The sequence below is a fragment of the Periplaneta americana genome, chromosome 6 (assembly GCF_040183065.1).
Source record: "Periplaneta americana isolate PAMFEO1 chromosome 6, P.americana_PAMFEO1_priV1, whole genome shotgun sequence".
NCBI classification, from domain to species: Eukaryota; Metazoa; Arthropoda; class Insecta; order Blattodea; family Blattidae; genus Periplaneta; species Periplaneta americana.
Genome location: NC_091122.1, coordinates 64,824,516 through 64,837,534, shown reverse-complemented (window position 1 = coordinate 64,837,534; position 13,019 = coordinate 64,824,516). Strand labels below are relative to the sequence as shown.

Genomic DNA, 13,019 nt, shown 5'->3' with positions numbered 1-13,019 from the left:
AAAGTTTAATATTCCCATTAACTTAAAAAACTCTGTGAGAATGTGTAAAACTTGTTCCGTGCAATTATACAAGACTAGACCATCCCTTATGGATATTACCGGCACTTCTAAATATTGTGCGGAACAAATTACAAATCCCAATTCTGACAAAACTGATTTAGGAGGCAGTGCAGATAACCCAAGTGTTACAGAGGAAAGAACAGGAGAGGAAATTATTGAAGTGGATAGTGCTGATAATACAATTGACGGTACTATTACTACTAGTACAACAACAATTATTACTACTACTTCTAATGACTTTCAGAAAGAAATTGTTATTCCAAAATTAAATCAATCGCTCGCTTCTATTGGGGAAAGTCCACAAAAAAAAAAAAAAAAAGAAGAATGACACAAAAGAAGTACGTGAAAACTAAAGCCAAGAAAACTGCAACAGCTTTAAATAGAAAAATTTTTCAGCAATCAGAAAGCAGTGACACTCAGCAATAACCTGAAGACGAAATATTAGAAAATCTTAAAAGAGCATTCACATCTGCTGACAGTAGGAATAAAAAAATTCAAATTTTAACTTTGCTCCCTTTGTCATGGCCCATTTCAAAGATTAAACAACATTTTGCAGCAACAAAACATATGATTCGAGTAGCTAAAAATTTAGCAAAGAGGGGACTTTTAATGTGTAGGCCAGACAAGAAGAAGGGACAGTCTCTGACAGAAGAAACAATGACTTTGGTTCATGAATTTTACCATTCAGAAGAAGTAAGTCGGACAATGCCAGGGAAAAAGGATTTTGTGACAGTGAGGACAGAAGACGGCAAAAAAGAACATATTCAGAAGAAGTTGGTTCTGTGCAATCTGATGGAATTGTATCAGCAATTTAAAGATAAATATCCTTCTATTAAGGTAGGCTTCTCCAAATTTGCACAGTTGAGGCCTCAGAATTGTGTGTTAGCGGGTTCCTCTGGCACACACACGGTCTGTGTCTGCCTAATCCACCAAAATGTTAAACTGATGATCGACAGAGTAAATTTGGCAGCACTGACAAAGGAAGAGGATTTGCCAATAAAATCCTATAAAGATTGTGTTGCTAGAATCATATGCAATCCTGCACGTCCCTCATGCTATTTTAACAAATGCACAGAGTGTCCCGGAACAGAAAATTTAAAACAACAATTAGGGATTATTTTTGAGAAGTTTATGATTGACAAAGTAGCCTACAAGCAGTGGATTTATGTTGATAGAACTAGTCTTGAACAAATGGAAAAGGACACCGATGAATTTATACACGTGCTTCTCGAAAAACTGAACATGCTTAAAACGCATTCATTCATAGCTGCACAACAGAATGACTATTATTCTGATGTGAAAACCAAATTGCTGTTTTCTAATGCCAGGCATTTGACAATGAAGTCATTTGACCTCTTGCACTCCAATATTTTTCAAAGATATTATCATGACCAGCCACTGAAGCACAGATTTTGAGATGTTCCGAACCCATTTCTTGGTTTGAATTGCACAATGGACAGTGAAAAATGGCAAGTTGTAGCCGATTTAAGTGAACACCATATTTTAACGTTTTGGTGGCTACTTCATTCACACACAACCCCCAGAATGTCTGGAGGACCACACCTGCTGTTGGTCGATGGGTCCTTGGACCTAGCTGGGAGATCTTGTTGATCACCAGCTTCCCCTCCTTAAGCCACTGGAGGACGATTTTAGTGCCATAGCAGGCCAGCACTAGAAAAGTAGAAAGAGGAGGAAGGAAAGTGAAATGAACCCCTAGGCCTCGAATGCTCTAATGCCGTCAGGGTCGAAGATAGTAAGAGTTCAGTCAGAGGACTGGATAGGAAAGGGTAAAGAGGGAATTAGGTATTGGTTAGAGGAAAATTATATCAAATTCAGTCATTAACTTATCAAGCTGACCAGTGCTAATTGATGAGTAGCCCCTCCCTTTAGTTCAGCTTGTAAAATTACATTTAAATATAAATGACTGATTAAATGGCAAACCTACCAGTGTCAAACCATACAACCACGCGCGGCCCACAGCTGCCTCGGTGCATCCTTCACACCAGTAGCTAGTACGCTCTGATGGTGGTGTGAAGGATGCACCGAAACAGCTGCAAGCCACACGCGGCTATACAATTCAACACCAGCAAGTTTGCCATTTAATCAATCATTTAAACTTTCTTTTCTGCAATGGAACGGATGACCTCACTATAGTCACAGTCTACTATATACAGTCGCGAAGCTCAATATGTAGTAAAAATGCAAACATGGGTAGTTGCCCACCACTAGGATCGCTACTATCGCCTCATCATCGCAGATCTCTCTCCCAGCAGCCGACGAAATATGTCGTGTTCTTTTGGAAAAATTAACACCTTCCTTCCATTATTGAAATATTAAATGCATAAAGTTAATTTATTACTTTAATGAAGTATATTAAATTCCACCATAAACTCGAAGATATCTGCAAGAAACAAGTTAATATAATTTTTGTTTGTGCAAAACGAACTGAAATTTACTATAATAGCTTCACTCATTCAAGATTATAGCGATAATTAACTATGAAACCAATAAATATTAATTTGCATTTCTCTTTACAACAATAATAATGGAAATATGAATTAATGGAGTAACTTACGTGTACCTGTACTTGTGGTGTAGGCTTACGTAGTTAACAAAGTGAGATGAGGTTAAGCAATAATAATCACACCAGAATTGGAAATAAAACGTGATCAATAAATTTTATTGTAACAGACTTTTTCTACGTCTCTAGTAAGGCAACAAATAAAAATAACAAAATTAATAGCTATAATTAAAAACATATCCTTTGAAGAAAAAAGTAGGTCTAAGCAATAATAATCTCACCAGAATTGAAAATAAAACGTGATCAATAAATTTCATTAAAACAAACTTAATTTTTCTACGTCTTTAGTAAAATAAAACATAAAAATAATAACAAAATTAATAGCTACAATTAAAAATATATCCTCTGGAAAAAAAAAGTAGACCTAACCTTTATTTCTCTGGAAATTTAGCAGCCTAAGTGACAGAAGTTTAACCGGTATCTAATGTCCTTTCGGTTAGACTGAAACATTTCATTGTGAAATTTAAGGATATAATGTATTCTAACAGTCACAAAGAACTTCAAATTAACAGTTTTGTTTCTGCACAGCATTCTTGTGGAAACCCAGGAACCTTTCTGAATCTTTCGGAAATCGGAAAAAGGATAACTCTGGCCTCTTTCTCTTACTGTTGCTACAATTTATAGCACTACAAACGTTTCCTCCTTGTCCCATATTATTATTCCAATTATTATATTTTAGCCACTAACATTTTCATTATAACCAATAACGAACATTTCACAAGCATCAATATGAAACACGCAACGAGTTAGCACTCGATAGAAATACGACACAGTCCAAAGTCGATCATGGACAGTCTATTGTCTCTAGTTGCTAACCGCTTGGAGCGTTTTATCACGAGATTTGCAAAAAAACACCTCAAGCTTCACGACTGTATATAGTAGACTGTGCTATAGTCCACAGACTGTATTATTTCTTACTCTATGCGCAGCACAGAGAATGAACTGAACCTGTTATATTCTGTGGTAGATCTTAAAAAATTCATTACTCTCTTTAGTGCTGAAAACTATCATTATACCGAACAGCTTGACCTTGGTGTGCACAACAGCATCCGAAATATCTAGATAGAACCTTTGAGAATGTTTGTGTACTGCTATACTACCATTCACTAATCATTTCTAGAATACTCTATTTTACGGGATTACTCTATAAAATTTTAAGACACTATACACTAGAAAATCTTATAGAATGAAGTCAGGTGCAATGCGAAACAAACAAACACAAACACAGTGTTGCCACTTGAACTGTCAAAAAATTAACTGTGGCTAATTATTTTCTATTTCATTAAGACAAATTGACATTTTCTGTGTCCTGCATCCTCAATGTGTACCATTTCGTCCCCTATATGTTGTTGTTTAGTCAACTGTCCGAAGACAGGTCTGAACCTCACAAGTGATACCAATAAGGCACCACTTATGAGGCAACTAGGCCAGGAGATAATGGGGTAGAGTGGCCAGTTCCTTTCCCCCGTGAAAACCAAATTAAATCCAGGGGAATACGCAGTAGTTTTAGATTTTTCAGAAAACTATGCCTTCATTGTACAGGACGAGGTGCACGGATTTAATCGAAACAACCTTCAGGCCACATTACACCCTTTCGTCATTTACCATAGAAACTACGATGCTCTCCAGTGTGTCTTTTGTTGTAATATCTGAATGCCTAAAACACGACTCTGTCGCAGTTCACCTCTTTCAGAAACGTTTGGTAAATTTTTTAAAACGCAAATTTGCAAATGTGAAAAAACTTTATTATTTCAGTGACGGCGCAGCCTCCCAATACAAAAACAGAAAACAGTTAATTAATTTATGCCATCATGAGGAAGAATTCGGTGTAGAGGCGCAATAGCACTTTTTCGCAACTTCACATGGCAAAGGACCGTGTGACAGTGTTGGAGGTACCATTAAGAGATTAGCTGCAAGAGCTAGCCTGCAAAGGCCCGTCGATAAACAAATAACAACTCCACTTGAATTATTCAAATGGGTTGAAACGGATTTGCAAGCAGTTACAGTTTCTTACTGCACAAATGAAGACTATGCCAGTGAACTAAAAGAGTTAGAACGGAGATTCGAACTCGCCCGAACAGTGTCTGGAACAAGAACATCGCATGCCTTCATACCTGTCTCCACATCGAAGCTGGAAATGAAACTTTTCTCCCATGCTGCCGATAGTGTTGAAGTAACCATCAGTAAACAGTACCAGGTTAGTGTAGTGATTATGTAATTATTTTAGTATTCAGAGAAATACATCTTTCATTTCGAGTTGTTTTCAAATGCGTGAACTACTCGCATGACGCAACTTACGAGCTGCTAGCGTTCGCCAACTACGCACACGCTCAGCTTGCTGTGGGATCGAGCCACACGGCAAAGAAATCCACGATGAGAATTCTATTCTTTATTTTAATTTCCACCCTTACCCAAAGAAAATTTTGGATCTGTAAATTGTGTTTTATTCTATATTAAGTCGCTGACATTGCCGTATTTTTATGTTTAAGCTATTTCGTCAAGAAAAAAAGTAATATGAATAAATCTACCTAGTCAAGTGAATAAAAATTAAAAAAAAATCCCTCCAAAGTCATTATATTACTCTCTGAGTCTGCTTTAAAAAGAGATGTCGTTGAAAATTCTACCACTAAATGCCTCTGAGCAATGTTCTTCCAAAGCTAAGAATTTTATGAAAGTACGATAAATTTGACGCTCTATAAAATGAAAAGTAATACTAGCTGGGAATATTTTAACCCACCATTAGGCTTGTCCAGTGAAGGCCTTTCAATGACAGAAGCACCGTTTTTTTTAAAAATGCGAGGTCAAATTTTCTGAAATTTTGTCCGATTTCACATGGAACAGCCAGTATGTTAAAATTACAAATGAATGGAGCAAAATACTGGAGAGTGAGAGAATTAATGATTTTGTTGTCAGAAATTCAGCATTAGCAAACAACAACAACAAAATTACCAGTTTTTCATGAAAGGGAAAAAACTGAATATTTTTGTTGGTTTCAGATCAATTACTTCGAAACTTAAAATATTATCATAAAAACACATCTTGTGATATTTTGCAAATATATGAGCACCAAAATAATGGATAGAGGGGGAAAAAGCTGTTTGAATTTGTTGTTGTTGTTCTTCAATGACACTGGGGATTACTTGATCTGCATCATTTTCCCCCCTAGCTTCCCAATATAATGAAGTCAGACAATTGCCCGTCAGTGCTGTAATCCATTTTGCATTACCCAGGGGACACCACGAGGAGATGGATTACGTTGAATTTTTTGACATATGACATTTTGCACGAACACCAACAAATTATGTTAAAAAATATTTATGTATGATGATAAGATTTCACATGCGTGTATACACATTTCAATATCTGCATATAATTCTCTTTCTGTTAATGTATTCAGCATGTCTCTTCAAAATTATACAGCATTGACAATGTTCATGGTTAAACACTGCTGTGAAGTACATATTTCACTGTGGAAGTTTTATGCTGGCAAAACATCAAGGGACATACAGCAAGCATTAGCCTATACTGTGAACAATAGGTTGCCACTGTTTGTATGATTTAATTTCAAAACATAGTTCAGAGCCATTTCATGTTGCACTGATCACCCAAGACTGGGGGTAAATTGCGTGAGTCCACACCTGTGAGGTAGTGGTTAGCGCGTCTGGCAGCGAAACCGGGTGGTCCGGGTTCGATTCCTGTTCGGGGCAAGTTATCTGGTTGAAGTTTTTTCCGGGATTTTCCCTCAACCCAATATGAGCAAATGCTGGGAAACTTTCGGTGCTGGACTTTGGACTCATTTCACCAGCATTATCACCTTCATCTCATTCAGATGCTAAATAACCTAAGATGTTGATAAAGCGTAAAATAACCTACCAAAAAAAAAAAAAAAAAAAAAAAAAATGCGGGGAAACTTGAAATCCAGCTAGTGAATATCTGGGATAAATAATAAAATGTGATCACTGGAAAGCTGAAGAGACCGAAAAACAATAGTATAAAATAACGAAATAACGTACATTTTAGGAATGTATAGTATCACTCAACTGCAGTTCAAAATGATAATCCATAATTATTAATTTCCTTCTAAGTTCAATCATGTCACTAAGTAACAAAAGATAAAAACACACATTTGCAATTACAACAAAATTTACACAACAAGTGTGATTACCTGTGACAAATGTAACATGATCTATCCTTATGCATAGGGCAACCAGTTCCTCCACCAATTCCATATACATACTGGTTACTTTTTGAGGAATGTTCAGCAAAATATATTCCTGCAAAAGAAAACATATTCGATAGGAACACGAGATGTAATATGAAATAAGAAGTATGAAGAATCAATAAAACGAATCATCAAAAGAAAGATCAATAAAACCTATCAATTCCAAATTAAAAGCAATATTGAAAATCCTCAGTGAATAAATTGATAATTGAACGTAAAATGATTCCAGACTTTCCCCTGCAAATCAACTGTAGCAAGGTTCAGACTTATTACTGGCCAAGATTTCATATGCAAACACCTACATAAAATCGGAGTACTGAACATCATTCGGTATTTATTTTCAATGCATTCCATTGGATATGGTAGATGAAAGTGTATGGATTCACAAAATAACAAATATAAATAAATTACATTCCTCTTCGTCTGCATACAATACAGACTTAGGCTATAATCACAACTTCAATTATTACAATTTGTATCTGACCGTGAACTACTGATGGTACGTGATACATAAAGTCTTCCAAGTAGAAGAGCTATAGGTCTGTTACAGGGGCGTATGCAAGGGGGGAGAGTTACTCGGTTTTAATCCCCACCCCCACTTGAACTTCAAAATAAAATTACATATATTTCATTACATTTGATTGTTTCCATGAATTTTCCTGTTATGTTAAGTGTCTTAGCTATCATATACAGTGAAACTTCGCAATAGCGGACACCGCCGGGGAAAAATTAAATGTCCGTTATTGAGAAGTGTCCGCTATTTAGAAAATCGTTAATATGTACTGTATACAGTACATTAAAATTTATCATAAATATTCACCTTCACAAATATCAGTAAGTTTGCTTTTCCAGTCAGATGCAATTTCTGGATCAACAGAAGCAGATTCACCACATACTTACACTTTTGTAGGAAATATTGTGTCATGACCGAAACTTGTCTAGCCAACCACCTGAAGCTTTAAAATTAGAATAGCCCACCTCTTTTTTCAATTTCTAAGGCTTTCTCTCTAATCAAGGTCCCAGATAAAGGCATCTTATTTGCTCTAGCACGGCAAAACCATTCATATGTTAAATTGTCAATGGCAAGTCCCTCAGTTTTAGGAAAAGCTTTTTTTGTGTTCTCATTTGCATTCTCAGTGTATGATTTTAAAATAACATCCTTGTTTTTCAAAATTTCACTAACCTGAGTTTTTCCCACATTAAACTTTGTGCTAATGGCTTCATTGCCAAATGCAAGGCACTAGACAACAACAACTCATGAACACTTAATTTCTCCTTCTCACTATGCTTTACAATATCCACTTTCTCTTTCAGTGACAAACGTTTATGTTTTTGTGACATTTTTAATGTGACTGTACTTCCGAACACTCAACTTGACAAACTAAGATAGTACTGTAGACTGCTCACGTACAGTATCACAACTAACAACTGTGCTGCTTACCTTCAATAAAGTACAAGAATGTTCAAATAAACGATAATGATTGTTGCAAAGAATTCCGTTTAATTTACAACCGTCTTTTTCTTATTTTTCTTTCAGGCTGTCCATTATTTGGAAGTTTTAATTGTTGTTGGGAGATACATTTCAGTGTCAGCGTCCGTTATTGAGAATGTCCGCTATTTGGAAGAATTTATCATAAGGGCCAATGTTATTTTGCAGGGGAATTTTAAAATGTCCGCTGTTGAGAGGAGTCCGCTATTGGGAAGTGTCCGTTAAGGGAAGTTTCACTGCACAAATAACTATTGACTATATATATAATTATTGTGTAAGTGTAATAATGACACAAGCATTTTTTATTATACAAAATTAAACACACGTTAAAATTTGTTGAAAATTGGGTGGCTGTGAAAAAATTACATTTCAAAGATTTTATAAGGATATTCATGAATATGTTCTATTAGAACATCGTATAATATTAATAAATATACCGTAAAATAATAATAATAATAATAATAATACACAACTGTAAGTACATCGAATTCTTTGATCACACTAAGTTAGCAAATGTGTTTTACCCATTTCGTAGACTATCCTCCCCTCTCCTTCCTCCCTTTCGCTAGAAGCGACCTCTCTACACCCTGTGCATCTCTCTTTTAACTGCGGACAATATTTGCGTCGCCAAATTGCCTTTTGTGTTCAAAGGAAGAGATGGATGAGAGATATTTATTAATATGTGATGCACTTTCAACATTTAAGGACTAGGCTAGAAGAAGAATGACTCTGTCAAATGCAGAGTATTAGATACATACATAATAAGTATGATTAACATTTCTTTCTAAAGGCTTTAAATGTTTATAATGAATGGTTTCAAAGTTCTTTCCTTTGAGCCTGGTGACTTCAAATTTAAACTCCTTTTTGAAGTTAGAGTGAAACTTCGTTTTAATGTTCCTGTTTTTAAGTCTCAGCCAAATTGCCATAAGAATAACGTAATTAATTCCAGCTTTTAAGAAAACCTGGTTTAAGGAAAATTCTGCTTTTAAGGAATACGTTTCCAAGTAATTTTGTGATAATGAAGCTCAAAATATAGACTCGACTTTCAATAATAATCAATAGTACTAGCATATAGAATAGCACATCTCAATTCATAGTAATGCGGTGCCAAGCGGAGACATTATTCTTTAGGGTCTATCTTTGCATTCCTTTCACAGAGTGGTTGCGTGGATCCTGTTTCCAAGTTTTTTTTTTAATTGCATCCTTATAATGGCGATTAAATGGAAGAAATTAATTATTGGACAGAAAGAGAAAATAATACCAGATGTTGAAGATAATTCTCAAATAACACTATCACACATGACAAAAAGCATGGTTTGCCAACTACTGCATTATGAGGAATAAAGAAGAAGATAGAAGAAATTTTCAATGCCGAGTTTTAGTGTGGTTCGGGTTCAACTAAACAGAAAAACATTCATGTCATACCATTTGAAGAGTTAGAAAATATTGAATATTGTAATGAAGTTTATTATAAATAATAATTGTAGGTCTAATTAAATGGTGATAATAAAGTTTGGTATATAACACACGTTAGTACTACTTATTTTAGCCTTTCCTTCCCATTTTATATAAACTCCCTTTTAAAGAAAACCCATTTAAGGAAAAAGAAAGTAATCCCCCAGAGATTCGTTAAAAAGGGATTCTACTGTAATATTATTGTGTGCTTTGAATATTTTTACATTAACGTCAGAGAAACAATTCCAACCCTCGTTTATCTACATATTAATTAGCGCTAGATATGACTAATTAAAAATTTTGACATTTGTATATATGCTTAAATTTTTAATTTAATAAATCATACTTTTAGTATTATGTATTTCTTTGTAGAAATCAGGAGCACACACAGGGGTGGAGGCAGTAGGCAGTAAGCACCCTTACTGAGAAATCGGACTATTTTACTTTTAATTATGAATCAACTTAAAGATTATTATTTTTTGGTCCTACAGAATACATCTGTTATGGTAACAATTAATATTAGAGGAGAAAAATTCACTCCGGCACAGGGGATCGAACTGAGTCCTTGGTTCTACATATCAAGTGCTCTTACCATTGAGCTATGCTGAAGTTCAATCCACAGCACCAGATTGAACCCCTCTCCTCCAGTGTTTTTCCCGGCCACCAAGTCACTCAACTGAATGTGTTCCTTGTATAATAGCAGTTGGCTTAATAAAATGTCAACATACATGCCCAACTTGGAGTCAGGCCACAAAGGGAAAAACACTGGAGGAGAGGAGTTCGATCCTGTGCTGTGGATTGACTTGGCCATAGCTCAATGGTGAGAGTGTTTGGTACGTAGAACCAAGGACTCGGGTTCGATCTCTAGTGCCGGAGAGAATTTTTCTCCTCTAATATTAATTTAATTATGAAGACTGTCTTAAACATACCATGTTCACTACTATGTATATTTTTTCCATGTGTGTTGGTTTCAATGCAATAAGTTGGTGGATACAATCAGACCACAATGTTACTCTTAAAAATGAAAATCATGTGTATCGAGAAAATATTTTGTCCCTACTGAGGTGAAAACCTATGAAAGTTCTTGTGTGAAACTGATATTTGTAATCATATATGTAAACTGTACAGAATTACAAAAAGAGTGGATAGTGTTTATTATAGAAAGTATAAGTGAAACAAAAAAAAATTTAAGTTCATCAAATTTAAAGTTTTTATTGTACTCTTTTATAATTAGAGTTCAATCAAATTCCTTTGTACACCAGAGGACATATTAGCATCACCAAATTATCTTTATATATTAACTCTAACACCGCTTTAATCTTGTTGACTCTAGTAGTTATTGCTGGTGCAACAATAACGAAGAAGATTTGAAACATATCCTCTTAAACTGCCCTGTCACAAACATCCATACAACTAATTTAAAATCTGCAATCCCTGGACAATTCTCTCCAATATATACTGAATACACCTCATCTTTGGAATGTGGCTGCTGAAATATACAACCAGCATCGTGCTTTTTACCCAACATTTGTAAGAAGAGGAAATTCATAGTGAAACATAGTGGAACACGTGTTGTCAGCAAATAGCTGGATACACTACAAAGATAGATATTAACTCTGGAATGTTCCCTTGAAATAACATCAATATCATAAATGTCAACTGCTTTAAAAGATTGCATTCTGCAGTTCATTATGTCTTCCCTATTGAACAATATGAACCAATTCTAAACAAAAGCAGATTATATATTCAACATGACACAAGATTTCTCCTCAAAATAACTCAGACTTAACACAAAGAAAATACACAAATTTCCGATGGGAGGGAAAAAATCTTCATTTCTCTGACAGGAGTTGCATCAGAGTTCATTGTATTTGAAATAAATCACGACTGCAGCCACTTGAGATGTAATGGAGAACCAAACACCAAATTCATAAAAAATGTTGATTACCTGCTCCAAACATGCCTCCTATATAAGCATGCCTTTCATCAAATCCTTTCTGTACAATAGCATTTATGAAAGGTGAACCATGGAATAACATTCGTTCATTGGCTTGATTAGTGTTTTCTTCTGATACTTCTTGTCTTCTATGAGAATATCGTTCCCATAATTTACGATTTTGAACTTTCTGAATCTGAAACAAAGTCAAATAAATTAAGAGACACAATAGTTTCGCATTAAAAACTAGTGTTGTGGGATTTAATCGATTAATCAATCAATTTCTATTGTAAGATTAATCGATCAAAAATATTTAATCGAATAACTGAGTTGATTAAAATTAATCAGTTGTAGTTGATATTAATTATTATTTTGTTAATACAAACTCAAACTAAAAAATTCGACAATATTTCTCTCTCGGAAACTGCTTACTTAAAAGCACAAGAATACTGTTATTTTCTAACTGTAGACCAGGTAGCATAGAGAAAATCTTTGCACAAACACTTCAGAAAGAGATGGAGATATGAGGACAGTGACCTAGTCTACCCCTATTGAAAGTTGAAACACAATGCGAAACCCTTATTAAGTTTAATGGTTTTCCAAGAAAATTTCCACCTTGCTGTCAGCTCATCTTCTTAGCATGTGAAATACATACTTTTCTGGGATTCGTCTCCCTCATTCCTTATAAAATAGTCATGTCTACACTGTGTGCTACGTTTTCTAAAATCTGGTAATTCAGATTACAATAGGGACCAGTCTTCTATTGTACTTTTGCAGGTGCTTGAGTTTGTATATGAAGGTTCTGTATTTAGTTTGATAAAGAAAAAAAATCAGTTTTCTGTGGTCTGTGAAAAGTATAAACTCCATTATGTCGTATGAGAATTTGAGAGATAATTCGGTGAAACGTTTGGATTTAAATTGATCGTGGAGAAGTGCTTGATAGAAAAAAAGTTTTTTCGTATTTAGTGATGCAAAAAACATTGTTACTAAACATGGAGCAGCACTTCATTCGGAGCATATGAATGCACTCACATGTTTAAAATCATGGATGAAGCAGTATTAACTAGGCGAGTCTTCATTCTTTTTGTTATTTGTGTTTGTCTCAAAAATTTCCGGAGAAATTGACACAATAATAATAAATATGTTAGTAAGTAATTAAAATAGTTGTTTTGTAATATAACGATACAATATATAAAAATATATAACATTTAATACTTATACTTATCACCGAACACAAGTTAAATTTAACAATAATTGTGTATTAAAGTATATAAAA

General features: G+C 34.7%; 1 protein-coding gene across 1 annotated transcript in view; it reads right to left on the bottom strand.

Annotated features, from left to right (window-relative positions):
- The window catches only part of Tnks (tankyrase), a 96,582-nt gene that overhangs the window by 10,151 nt on the left and 73,412 nt on the right, over positions 1–13,019 (bottom strand). Inside the window, exons 16-17 of the mRNA XM_069828229.1 lie at positions 11,756–11,939; positions 6,807–6,915 (exon numbers count right to left, since the gene is read on the bottom strand). Of these exons, the coding sequence (XP_069684330.1) occupies positions 6,807–6,915; positions 11,756–11,939 (293 nt within the window). The remainder of the gene's footprint in view (positions 1–6,806; positions 6,916–11,755; positions 11,940–13,019) is intronic.